At 49.4% G+C, this 13,718-nt stretch overlaps 1 protein-coding gene across 1 annotated transcript in view; it reads right to left on the minus strand.

Annotated features, from left to right (window-relative positions):
- The window catches only part of LOC121447359 (zinc finger protein 768-like), a 47,480-nt gene extending 34,247 nt beyond the window's left edge, over positions 1 to 13,233 (minus strand). The window contains exon 1 of the mRNA XM_041650545.1: positions 13,103 to 13,233. Coding sequence (XP_041506479.1) covers positions 13,103 to 13,233 — 131 coding nt within the window. The remainder of the gene's footprint in view (positions 1 to 13,102) is intronic.
- Between the last annotated feature and the right edge of the window lie 485 nt (positions 13,234 to 13,718).

A 13,718-nucleotide genomic window follows, 5' to 3' on the forward strand; every position in this document is an offset into this window, starting at 1 on the left:
GCTGGCAGACTCCAGACTCATGGACCAGATCGGCGGAGCAAAGACAGAAGATAACAAATAAAAACAGTGTTGGGGGACAGCTGCAGGTCAACCATATCACCAGGTGCCTGCCCCGGGAATTTGCTCTCTAACCTGGCCTCAGGACAAAGTCAAATTGTTCCTAGTTGCGAGTTATCTGCTGGTACCTGTAATCCAGGAAGCCTCTGGGATGCCCAGTCAGCAGATGCTCAGACATTTGGGTTTATTCCAGCTCAGCTTCATGCTGTATGACTCTTCCTGAATCCTCATACTCTAGACAGCTTCTAACATTATATGCGGCACAAATGCTGCGTCAGTCATTCTCATCCAATATTGTTCAGGGAAAATAAAGCCCTCACGTGCTCGGCACAGATGCGGAACCCAAGTGCCCAGAGAGCCAACTGTGCCATAGACCGAGTGACTGAAAAGACAGAGCTCTAGGGCTCTAGGGCTGGACGTTCTTGAGGGGTATAAGACAGCAGGAGCCTTTCAGGACTAGGACAAGGTGGGTTGGCCTTTTGTTGGCTTCTGGTGCTCTCTGAGTTGGCCAATTTTCGTGTTCCTTGGCATGGGGAAGCTCCACCTTGGCCTCTGCCTTCATCTTCACCAAGATTCTTATGTGGAAGTGAGACAGAGCCCCTGTTCTGTGAGGATGCAGTCAGACATATTTCCTACCCTACCCTGATGACTTCATTTTAACCTTGTCACCCCTGTAAGGACATTCACTCCTAATGAGGTAACCTTAGGAAAGTTTCACACAGTGAAGGTGAAGAAGACGCAGTTCAGCACACAAACCCCTGAAATCTGAGCTATAAAAGGATCAGGAGTCATTCCCCAGCAGGTAGGATGGTGCCCAACCCCAAGGGCTGGCAACTGGGAGGCTGAAGCAGGAGGATCTCAAGTTCAAGACTAGCTCTGACTACATAGTAAAACCCTGTCTCAAAAACCCATGGGTAGAGATGTAGTTCCAGGCTAGAGTATTTGCCCAACATGCACAAGCCTCTGGGTTCCACCCCCAGCACCAAAAAGAAAATAGAAAAGGAAAAAAGTAAGAAAATCTACTGTAGAACCCTAAGGCTGTGAGCCCCAGCATGCTGCAGTTTGGAGTTTGGTCCTTAGCGTGACGGTGTTGATTTGGTAGACTGTCAGGGGATGAGGCATAAAAGAAAGTGATGGGTTCGTATTGCCTCTTGGAGTGGGCTGGGTCTCACAGGACCGGCCAGCTCCCATGGCCCTGCCACAGGACTTGGAACCTGCCCTTCCCTGCTCTTCCTGTTCACACTTAGGTTTTTTATGTAAGAAACTGATTTCCTATGGCCAAGGCCATGCTGAGGAAGTTCCATCCACCAGAATTATGAGCCAAACAAGTGTCCCTATAAATTATTGAGACACAGGCATTTTGTTACTGCATTGTGAAGTCAACTAAGATATAAGGACGTTCACATCAGGAAATACTTCCTGGCTGGCCCAGAACAGCGATTCAATAACACAGGTACCACAGGTGGTGATTCCAGGCACCACATGCCCATGGCAGAAGCCTGGGTCCATCCAAAAAAGGAAGAAGAGCACCAGCCAGAGTGACCCCTGGGTATATGGTCCTCATGCCTGCCAGTGTCTCTGAGGTAATGGTTTCAGAATCCATCATGAGTTCACAGGATGAATGCAAGCCCAAGATCCACTGGGGTTCCTCATGTTCCAAAGCCCCTGACTCTCAACTACAGTTCAGGGTGTCTGCACATCTGTGGTAACCACAGAAGCAAGGAAAAATGGGAGGGTCCTCCACCCTAGCTCAGCAGTCCCTTCCCTTCTGGGCTGCAGGGATCAATGGTGGTCACCTACCCACCTGAGGTCACTTGTTCCCACCCTGACTTCTCAGTGGCTGTTTGGTCTCCCGGCTGGGGAGTTTGCAGTTAATTACCAAGCTCTTGGTGGCGGAGGTGGGGGGTGGGGGCTCATTGTTCTCCCAGGACATCTCCCTTTGTCAAAAAACAAAAACTTGTTGTAAGTGGCACTCTTGTAGGTTTACTGCGCAGACAGACTAATTGTATCTTTTAATCTGGGTCAGACTGCTCTTGCTTATTACAAATTGGCTCTGACTCCCACAGAGAAGGGAATGCGAGGCTCAGCTGTAGCCAAGAAAGCAGAGGCAGCTTTACCTGCAGACCTGCTGGGGGTTGTGCTCCTCGGGGATGCTCCAGTTGGTGCTCCAGGATGCAGGGCAAAATCAGCTGTGGATTCCAGCTGCCTTAAGCCAGCAAGCCTCCCTTCTGCAGCTGGATGCGGGCCAGAGAAGGTGATGAGCTAACACTCCCCCAACCCCATCCCAGGGCCTGTTTGTTAATACTGGGCTGCCTTACTTACTAGGGATCTTGGGATTTTGGCTGCTGGTTTTGTCTTGGATTGGGTGAAACCTAAATGAAATCTGAAATGTGCTTAGGACATAGACCAGAGAGATGCTATCAGCCACTATCCCTCCCAGAACGATGACCACCATGACAACACACCTGAGGGTGTGGGTAGGGACTGAGAGCTCTGGTCCTTCATCTTTCTTCCGGTTCAGTTCTCAACCGACAAAGTCATTCAGCATCCAGGACCCTCCCTTGTTGGCACCAAAAAGCTGAAGCACATTGGCCCATGACCTGACTTTATTCCCCTACCCAGAGGTGACCCTCTTTTAAGAGTGTATAGAGCCTTTAGAAGGTGGAGCATGGCTGGCAGAAGGGCGCACCTAGAAGTGGGCCAGCTCTTGGTGCCTGGTACACTGTTGACTGTCTGCCATGATGTGAACAGAGGAGCTCCCATGCGCATGCCTGCTGTGTGATGCTCTGCCCAGGCACATTGGGCCAAGGGAGCACAGCTGAGCCCTCTGAAACCACAGGCTAAAGTAAACCTTTCTTCCCTTACGTATTTCTGTCACTATGATGCTAAAGTAATCAACACACAGACTGAGCCTGGAGCCACTAAGACAGTGGGTGGGAAAAGACACGTGATCATGCTCTAGAGGATGCACCAGGCGTCAACCTGAACTGGACTTGACACCATGGGTGCTCTGGAAGCAGTGCTGAAGAGATGAAGCAGTTGTCTGGGTTATGACATGAAGGATATGGATATAAACAAACACAAATCTAAAATCATGAATGGGAAAACTAGGATGGTGGCTACAGCTGGGGAAGGGGGAGACGGGGGCTAGACGAAAGATCTTGTAATTCTGTCTTTTCTCTCCCCACCCCCTTCCTCACACCCTCAAAGGCAAGAGTTCTACCACTAAGCTATATCTCCTCTGTTTTAAGAGAGAGTCCCATAAACAGGCCAGGCTAGTCTCAGACCCTTAAGCCTTCTGCTCTGCCTCCCCAGTGCAGTGATTACAGACAGACATGTGCCTCGTGCCCAATCTGTCATCTAGCCTAAACTAAATACTGCATGTTCTAATATTTATGCAAATACTTTCTATGTTTTTTTTTTCAAATGCTGGACATATTCCAATACTACCATTTTAGAGGCAGCAGGAGGATATATCTCCTATAGGAATTGTCCCTGGGTGTAGCAGGGTGACTGACTACATGGGGGCCTAGGAAAGGGTCTAATCTCCTGCCACTTGGTGAGAAAGGCTGCGGTTGGTCCCTCCAGTCACCAGTCACAGGCAGCAATGTTTGAGAGCAGCTGGCGGCTACCTCCCAGGGTCCCACCCATGGGGTACGGCAAGACAGAGAGAGCTCCTTGGGAAGTCGGGCTTCCTCTGGGTGAAGGATGGGATCGTTCCATCTCTGTCAGCTACTCGGAGAAGGAAGTGCTGTAGAGAGACAGATTAGATCATCTATTATCAAGACGGCAAAGATAGACTGAGGAGCTACCTGCAGTTTGCCAATTATCAGAGTCCTAAGGAAGGCTGCCTGCCTTCCTCCTCCCCGTCCTCCGAGCTCAGCCTCTCCAGAGAGCACAAATCAAGAGCTAATCCCTCAGAAGGGGCCTGATGAGGAGGCATGGTTGCTACAGGCAGTGACAGACATTGTCCAAGATGGGTGAATTGTCCTCTGCTCAGGCCAGAGAGGGAAGAACAGGACAGATGCATTCCGTGGTTACTGTCATCGCCCTACCAAATGCTTGCCTTCGGCTGGCAACCTGCTAAGAGTTCTTTCTGCTTCCTTCCTCTGGCTTCTGGCAGCATCTTTACAAGATAAGGAAACCGGACAGTGGTGGTGCACACCTTTAGTCTCAGCACTGGGGAGGTAGAGGCAGGTAGATCTCTGTGAGTTCGAGGCCAGCCTGGTCTACAGAGTGAGTTCCAGGACAGCCAAGACTGTTACACAGAGAAACCCTGTCTTGGCATGGGGGGAAGAAAGGAAAGGAAAGGAAAGGAAAGGAAAGGAAAGGAAAGGAAAGGAAAGAAAAGGGAGGGGAGGGGAGGGAAGGGAAGGGAAGGGAAGGGAAGGGAAGGGAAGGGAAGGGAAGGGAAGGGAAAGGAAAGGAAAGGAAAGGAAAGGAAAGGAAAGGAAAGGAAAGGAAAGGAAACTGAGGCAGACAAATCATCACCCAGATTCCCAGAGTGGCCTCCCCAAATGTGCCGTCTCGACCACGCCATTTACCTGTTGATGAGGCTTCATCAGACATCAGCTTTGCAGATGGAGAGAGGGGGCATGGTTCACTACTTCCACAAGCTCTGGAGGGCCCTGCCCTGGGAGGCAAATGGTACCCAGCAGAGCTGTCTCTGAGTGTGGAGGCCCAAGGACCTTGTCTTCAGGCACATCTCTAGAACAGATTCTGGAGTTTCTATCCAACATCGCTCAGAACTCTGGGCTCTCATGACTGTGGATCTTTGTGAAGAGACATGTGAGCTCCCAAGGCCTGCAGTTTCTGAGATTCCTGATCCGGAGACGACCCTGCTGCTGCCCAATGGAAATGAGTAACCGAGAATGATCAACCACCCCACACCAGCTGCACTGGGGCCCTGAAACCACCATCTTCCAAATGCCTCACTTTACCACCTCATCTGGGCATCTTTTCTTCTTTTAATTCTTAAAATTATTTTTATCTAGAGTGCCAGGGGCACATGTGTGGAGACCAGAGCACACTGGTTCTTTTTCTCCACCATGTAGGTCCTGATGACTTAAGTCATCAGACTTGGCTACAAGCGCCCTAAAGCTGCTTATAGATTTGGCACACAAAGTCTTGGGCTGTATGAGGTTCTTTCTGGCGGGAACTGGAGGAGTTTTGGAAAGGAGAGGAATAGAGAAACATTCAAGGGATGCCCCACCCCCTGTTTCACCCACATCATTCACCACAGCTGGGAATATGGCAGCAGTCTGGTCCTCACTTTCTGGACTCTAGATCCTGGTTTATCCCCCAGGGAGAGGACTTTTGTTGGGAAAGCCAGGAACGTATTTGAGATAGATGCCAGGTGGTCACCTCCAGCCAACATAGCCTCTCAACATGGATGGTGTAGTGTTAGCAGGCAGCGTGAGGAACCATTTGCTTAACAAAAAAAAAAAAAAGGAACCATTATTTTTTTTAAAGTATTTGCAAAGTCCAAGGAGAAGGACCTGCATATATTACCAGCAACTTTCCTACTTCGTTCAGCAGTTTATAGCCATAAAACAAGGGGGTTGCACTGTGTCTAGAAGGCAGTTTTGATGGTGATGTCCTGCCTAGTTCCACTCCAGTGTTTGTGTAATGAAAAGCAATTGCAGAGGTAGGTCCATGCACCCTTAGCCAAAAGCTACCATGGTTCTAACAATCACGTCCCCAGCCCAGCTCCTCAGCGCCTTGCATTCCATAGGGTCTAATTTCTGACGTCTAGGCCATAACCTAACCAACACCTGACCCAAAGTGGGTGTTAGACATCAGTTTGTGGGCTGCATGACGGACCCCTGTTACGGAGAAGCAGAAACAGCAGGCACGCAGCCCGCATGTTCAGATTTAACCTCAACAACCCAGACACTGAATCTCGAATCAACACCCACCACTTGCTCCTTAGAGGTTTCCTATCAGGAGGGGGCCAGCAACACACCTGTTGATACCTGGACAGGAGAAACAGAATGACTCAAGGGAGGACTGGCCTTGGGAATCAGCTCTGGACACATTCCCCTGAAGGATTCTACTGTTAGAGAAAGAGCGACTCGGAACAGAGGAGGCCAGAGGGAGCTTGGGATCCTTTCAGGTGCCAATCTGCCTTAATGTTCCACCCCTAGACTACTTCCCTTCTCTCAGTATTTTCTTAGCACGATTCTCTCCCTCCACCGAGCCCAGATGGGTCCTTCTCCCTACAGCCAGGAACCCCTTGCCACAGGGGTATGTGCAAAACATTGGCCCAATGTGGATCAAGTCAGCCTGGCTTCTGTGAACTGGCTGCTTTCCTGTAGTGCTACGGAAATGAGTGGACAAACACCAGCCAGATCAGTGTCGTGCATTCAGGAGTCTCACTGGGCTGGCTTTCCCTTCTCCGTCAAGCTGGATGTGGGATAGATGGTCATGAACTCTGTGCTCCCATGCTCTTAAGAAAATGGAGCTGAAAACACTTAACCTTGACTCAAAACCAGAAGCAATAGAGGGGGCTGGGGTAGAACACTAAAAGGGGACAGGAGGACTTTGTTGGGCCATGGCAAAGAGCAGTTCTCCATAGAGAAGCCACCTACAGGCTCAGGCTGAACCCACTGAGTCACTGTCTGAGCTCTGCCCGGTGGAGATGTTCCCTACTGAGGTCTTGTTCCCCAAAGGCCAATCACTGACCTAAGCAGCCAAACTCTCAAGGAGATGAGGTTCCTCTTACCCCATCAAGGGAAGCAGGGCACAGGGTCTTGGGCTGCCCTGGGAGAAGGCAAATCCTAGCACTCTGCCAGCCGCTAGCTCTGCTGGGCAGTTTGTATTAGCACCCTGGCCATCCTCTTAACTGCTGGGCTGTGAGCCTGAGCCGGGTGTTTGTAGGGGCCAGAAAAGCAGAAGCGACAAAGACGACATGGCTCTTAGTCTGTAGAGCTCCTCAGCATAGCAGGGAAGTGCATGTTGAAATATAGCGGATGAGGTAGCCTGACGGGTAAATCTAAATTGGACAATTTGATTAGATTTAGAAATGCCTGGATTAGTACACACCTGGGTGGATAAGTAACTTGTGGGCCAAAGATAATTAGATCATGTGGACCCTCATCTAAGAAATGGATGCATCGATGGATAGATTAACTATGATGAAAAATAGCAGGTAGGGCCTCTTTAGAGGAAGCAGGTTAGTGGGGATAGGTCTTGGCAGCAGCCGTATGTCCCTTAGTCCCTTCCTGTATCCACTCTCCTCTGCTTCCTACCTGCCATGAAGTGAGCGGCCTCAGCAACAGGTTCCTGCTGCCACTACTGTCTGCTTCCCCAAGGGCCCAGAAACAACAACTGAAACTGTGAGCCTCAAGTCAACCTCCCCTTCCTCAAGGGGCTTCTGTCGGGTATTTTGTCAAATCAACAAGCAAGGTGGCGAATTTATTGCCTTCTAGCCGAGCTCCAAGCTCCGTTCCTTCATGGAAACACTTGGGGGGGGGGGGGGGTGTTGAGTCAGGGAGGCCTGTGGGAAACAGTGCTCTAAGGTTTGTTTTTAAAGAAAGTGTGCATGGGATGGATGGGAGCAGAGAGTTTCACAAACTCAGCCAAGGAGTCTATCATGACTGCCGTGCTCTGGTTTATTTTCCCAGACGGGGATCCTGGGTTGACACAGTCTGCGGCCGGCTCTGCTGGTCACGCACACGGAAGGGAGTTCTGCTTCTTCAGACTAGTTTTAACTATGGAAATTTTTCAGATATAATCAGAAGTGTGGAGGACAGTCCGGGGAGCCCCCGTACCCCTTCCTTGGCTTCGGCAGTGATTAGCTAGGGGCCATTTTCTTTTCATCTCTAGCCCCACCCATTCCACTCTACCCCAGATGACTTTGAAGAGAACCCAGACCTCATATATCTTTAAGATGCTCAGATTGCAGGGCCTTCCAAGAGCTGGAGAGCCCGTTCTCTTAGGGAAGAAAGGCCTCCCGTCTGTTATTACCATGCGTTGTTCAGCAAAGGGGAAACTGGCGCATCCTCCTCCACAGGCGTGGCCTGCTCTCCTTGCTCCACCTAGGCTTTGCTTTTTCTTAGGAAGGAAGGTCCACTCTGCTGAATCCTCTTTGGAGATGCTCGGCTGGGATGGTCGAGATGCTACCTGCTAGGACATCGCTACCACTCCTTCCACCATCTCCCGGCTCACCTGTCTATCTGCAGCCTTGGTTCCGGATGCGCTCTCCATATCTCCTCCGACCTGATCTCACATGTCCCTTTCCCGGCATCCCAAGACACACAGAAGGTTCAAGGGGTTCCTGCTAAACTCCCATTGCATAATCCTACCAGAACCTTCTCTGTCCTGGGCGCTGCACTATGATCCAAGCTGTTCCGGATGCACAAACTAGAAGAGGCATTTGGCTGCTAACATAAACACGGGCTGACCTTGTTCTTCCCAACAGTTCCTTATCTCCATCCTAGCAATACTCCTTGGATAAGTAATAAACGCCAAAGAAAGTTCCCAAGAAAAAAAACCTAACAAAAATTATTATTATTACTTAAAGAGTCAGAAAAAAATGATAGCAAGGCTCTTCCATGGTTTGAACAGCATCTTTAGCAGCTGCGGGGTATATTAAAGCCAGGGACAGGGGGAGGGAAGGGAGGGTGTATTTCAAAGCTGCCTGCTGCAGGAACCAAACGTGAAGGGGGGTGTTGTGTGGAATATGCCAAGTGTTTGAAGTGGACAAGATTTGTAGCATGTTGCCTTGATGCCTGTACATACTTAATAACAGATGTTTGGTCTCTCTAGACAGATAATTGTCCTGCTGTAAGGTTGACTTGACCTGCCTGAGCGTCCAGCTTCGGAGCGCCACGGCAATAACAAACGATCCGCGCGCCTCTTTTTTTCGCCGGGAGAATGCTCAGCCACGCTTCCTTTTAAGCACATAATTACTGGGCCCCGACCGAAGCCCATACATCGCCCTCTCCTAATAGCCGCGCAAGCCATTCGGCCAGAATTTATGAGGACAGGGTTCAAAGTTTTAATAATATTTGGATAATATCATTGCCCACACGTCGGTGGGGCTGTGATGGATAGAAGGAAAGAGGGCTTATTTCGATTCCATGCATGACAGTGCGCCCGTTAACGACTGGGTACCCGGCGTGGCCTTTATGGAAACTGCCATGAGGCCATCAGCTCATGAATTATAGATCCGGGTATGTGGGATTATAAACAGCGGTGGGGATCACATAGGGACGCTACTCATGAGGCACCGTCCTGTTAGTGCCTCTTCCTTATGCAGATAAATGAATTGCAGGGCAGACCAAAACGGCGTGAATAAACCCTTAGTGGATAACATATTAGCACATCAACATAAAAACCCCGTGCTGGGGCCTGCTTGGAGATATTTATGTTTATACTCTCTGCTCAAGTGGCTTCCTGATTTTTGGCTTCTTACCACTCACCTCATAATTCCCACATCCTAACGGCACCTCTGGGCACATTTCTCGGATGCTCTGCGGAGCCTGTTGATTTTTGTACACAGTTTGCACAGAGACATTCCTTTTGGGAAGGCAGATGGGTAAAAGCTGCTCGTCAAGTTTCAGGCAGACGTAAGATTACTTTGGGGAAATCACGCCGCATACTCGGGACACAGGCTTGGTTCTGGCCAGTGCCAGGAGTGTCGGCATCTGTATCTCCAGGAGCAGAAGGAAGAGGCAAGTGGCGAGCCAAAAAGAATGGTGGAGATGGTCAGGTTCCGCTCACACACTTAGGAGAGCAGGTGGCAAAAGCCAAGTTCAAACAGGGAAGGGGCTCCCCCATGATTATAAGACTTTGTTGCCAAGCCAAGATTCCCAGCTCTTGAGAGCTGTCCCTGGCCGCCTTATCTGGCCTGAATTTTTCTCTCCCCAAAATGTAAACACCCAAACAGCTCCAAATGATAGTGTTAAGACTCCAACAACACTTGCCAACTTCCTCCTGTTAATATAGACTTGACTCACCCTGAACTTTGACAAGGCTCGCGTGCCATAAGCCATCCTTAAACTTCCACATTCGATATCCATTTAATCTGAAGGATTTATATGGAAAGAACAGCAATTATAGCTGCACCTCAGAATAACTAGGAGACGCGGGTTTAAATCTCTTTAAGTAGCTCGCTGGAGTTGCTAAATAGCTCCCCATACTCAAGTTCTAATTCTGAGCCATCATTGACTTGGGCCTTGGTGTAGAGACAGGAATGGCTTGGGGTATGTCTCACTCATGGTGGAGGGTTTCTGTGTTTCGAGGTTCTGTGCACAAGCACCATGTTTTCACACGTCCAGGAGAGTTGGTGGAAGCAGAAACCAGCAGCATTTATCCGGCCTCCACATGCAAAAATAATGACTTTGGGGAAATCACAATATTAGGAAGTTTAGCTCATGCATATAACGTTACATGGTCACACAAAAATCTCAGTTTGAAAAGTGAAGTTTTCTGTCCATGGTGGTAATTGCATTCATAATTGTGGGAGACTAAGACAGGCAAATGCCACAAGTTGCTACATAGTGAGTGTCAGACCAGCCTGGTCCACAGAGTGAGATTCTGTCTTGAAACATCACCATCACAATCATCAACAGCAGCAGCAGCAGCAACAATTCAACCCCAGATTGATTCATATGTGGCTGTCATTAGGAGCCAGGGCCTTTGGGAAGTGATGAAGGTTAGATGAGCCTGTGAGATGGCTTCTGGGATGGCAAGAGTAGTTTTCTAAGAAGTGCCAGCTGTGTCCCCCGAGTGATGCTGCCATGCACTGACACAAAGCAATGCCCTCGCCAGATGCCAAGCAGACATCAGTGCCCTCCCTGCCTTTGGGCTTACCAGTCCATAGAACCGTGAGCCAAAGAAACTTCTGCTTTTTCATAAATTGCTTAGTCTCTGAAATTGTACAGTAGAAACAACAAAACAAAACCGAGACTAAAACGATAACCTAACAGAGTGGCTACTGCGTTATGTCCACTCTACAGACAGAGAAATCAAACACAGAGAGGGCGCATATCTTACCTGTGGTCATGGAGCAGGGAGGTCAGGAATTACTGATGATCCCAGAACAGCCCAGCCTTTGTTTCCTTGTTGTAAATGCCTTGGCATATACATCAGAGATTGAAGTCCCTAACGTGGTACAATGGCTGATATACTTCCTTCCAGAGAGCAGGCTGTGCTGGTGACCAAGGGGACAGCAGGCATGATCAGAAATAAAACAGAAAGGGGTCCAGGACCTCTGACGATCACACGTTACTGAAGACCACTCATGCAATCCTCACCCACCTACCCCCCCCATTACCCAAGGGAAGTGAGAAATTAGGAAAAGACAGCACTTCACACAGGGCAGTGGGGTCTGTAGGAGGTCCCTGACCTCTCCATTTGCCTCACCTCAAGGCCTGGGAGGAGAAACAGATCCGAGACCCAGAATTAGTTGCCATGAACCATCTTAAGGCTGCTGGCATCCAGGGCTGTGGCTGCCTGTGTGCAGAGCCATGGATTCAAGTGGGGAAACTGAGGTCTGGAGAGGGAATTGCCTTTCCCAAAGACACACAGAAAACCAAGAACAGATGCAGTACAGCAATCCAGTGACCTCTCTCTGATCCATCATCGGCTTGGGCCTTGGTGTAGAGACAGGAATGGCTTGGGTATGTCTCACTCATTGTCCAGATCCCTGGCACTCAACAAGCACTGGGCACCCAGCCCCTTGCACTTTGTAGAAGCCAGGGACAAACAGCAATGAAGGTACAGTCCTTGCCATCATGGAGTGTTAATATGGTCATGGAGACAGGGGCTCACAAATGTCGACAGTACAAGTCGATCACTTACACTGGAATCAAGATTAAAGATCACTGGATTGTTTTGAGACTCCCAGGGAGTGGATTTCCAACTAACTCCACACCTTTCTACTTCTGGAACCCCAAAGGCCGGGAAGACATCCTGTAGCAGAGGAAGTTTCTATGAAGCCTCTCAGGCAAGTCCGTGGTACTCTAAGATGTAGCGTTCTACAGTTTCTTCTTGGGGATGTTGAATCCGGGGCCCCTGAATTGCATCTGCTTTTTATTTATTTTTTATTGTTTCAACTCTAAGGACTGGTGGAGACAGCAAGGGAAGGGTGTGGGGTGATACTAATTCCTTTTCTCATTGCAGGATCGAGATACTCGACAAGAGACAACATGGGGGAAGAAGAGGTCATTTCGACTTATAATTTGAGGGGGATGCACTGCACCGTGTTGAGAAAATAATCTGGGGCCTCCTACAGCAATTACCAATTAAGAAAATGCATCACAATCTTGGGTCATGTGACCCAAGCCTGGTCCATTAGTTTAAGCCTAAGTCAAAACAATTGACCGAGATAAGATGTGACTCTTTATCTACCTGACTCAAGTCACTTGCTTATCTCCGTCAATTGTTTTGGACTTAGGCTCAAACTAATGGGCCAGGCTGGGTTACATGATCACCAGATTGAAAGAGAGTAGGGTGAATGGTGACCCCACTGGAATGCTAGGCAATAGAAGCAAAAAAGAGTGAAGGTCCCAGTCTGCCCTACCCATGCTTGGCTCTATGATCAGAAAGTTAGACATCATTTTAACCCAGAAAGGAGGCATCAGGAATTTCCTCATCACCAGCTGGGATGAGACTCATCCCCTCTTTGGCATGGTTGATAAGCACTAAAGGGACTTGGGGTATGAATGGAGAGAGAGAGAGAGAGAGAGAGAGAGAGAGAGAGAGAGAGAATGCCTTTGCCACAGTCCCTGCTCATGAATCTAGGTTCTCCATAATGAGAGCATGGTATGTTCTATCACTCAGTGAGAGAATCCTTGCCTTCAAGGGGCTCACAGTTCAGTGAGTGCACAGATCCCCTGAAAAACCTCTTGAAGGTTGATACAAAGCTTACCTGAAATTGCACAAGAAGGGGCCATCACTATAGTTTTAGGTGATGGACTAGACATGGTAGAGACTATAGTTTTAGGTGCTGAAATGGACATGTGGAGGGAGTCATGATGGTATTGGAGGTGATGGTGATGATAGTGTTGAGCTTTTGATGCTGGCCGTGAGGATAGACTTGCAGGTGGTGGTAGCAAAGGTGGTGACGCTGGTGTAAGAGTTGGTAGTCATGGTGCCGATGATGTAAGAAGTAATAGTAGCGGTAATCGTGGTATAGGAGTTGATGTTGGTGGTGGCGATAGTGTTCATCTTCTGATGATGGCAATGGTGGTAGCCTTGGAGACGATGGCAGTCGAGGTGATGGTGGTGTAGAAGGTGGTGGTGAAGATAATGAGAGAGTTGAACTTCTGATGATGGCAGTGAGGATAGAGCTGGAGGTGATGATAGTGGAGGTGACTGTGTAGATGGTAATGTTGATGTGATGGTGGGTAAGGGGGATGGTGGGGTGGTGTGTAAGGGGGATGGTGGGGTGGTGTGTAAGGGGGATGGTGGGGTGGTGGGTAAGGGGGATGGTGGGGTGGTGGGTAAGGGGGATGGTGGGGTGGTGGGTAAGGGGGATGGTGGGGTGGTGTGTAAGGGGGATGGTGGGGTGGTGGGTAAGGGGGATCGTGGGGTGGTGGGTAAGGGGGATGGTGGGGTGGTGGGTAAGGGAGATGGTGGGGTGGTGGGTAAGAAGGATGGTGGGGTGGTGGGCAAGGGAGATGGTAGCTGACGAACAGCTTTTACAGAAAAGG

Source organism: Microtus oregoni, unplaced genomic scaffold (genome assembly GCF_018167655.1).
Source record: "Microtus oregoni isolate MIOR12 unplaced genomic scaffold, Mior012 000004F_ref0000308, whole genome shotgun sequence".
NCBI classification, from domain to species: Eukaryota; Metazoa; Chordata; class Mammalia; order Rodentia; family Cricetidae; genus Microtus; species Microtus oregoni.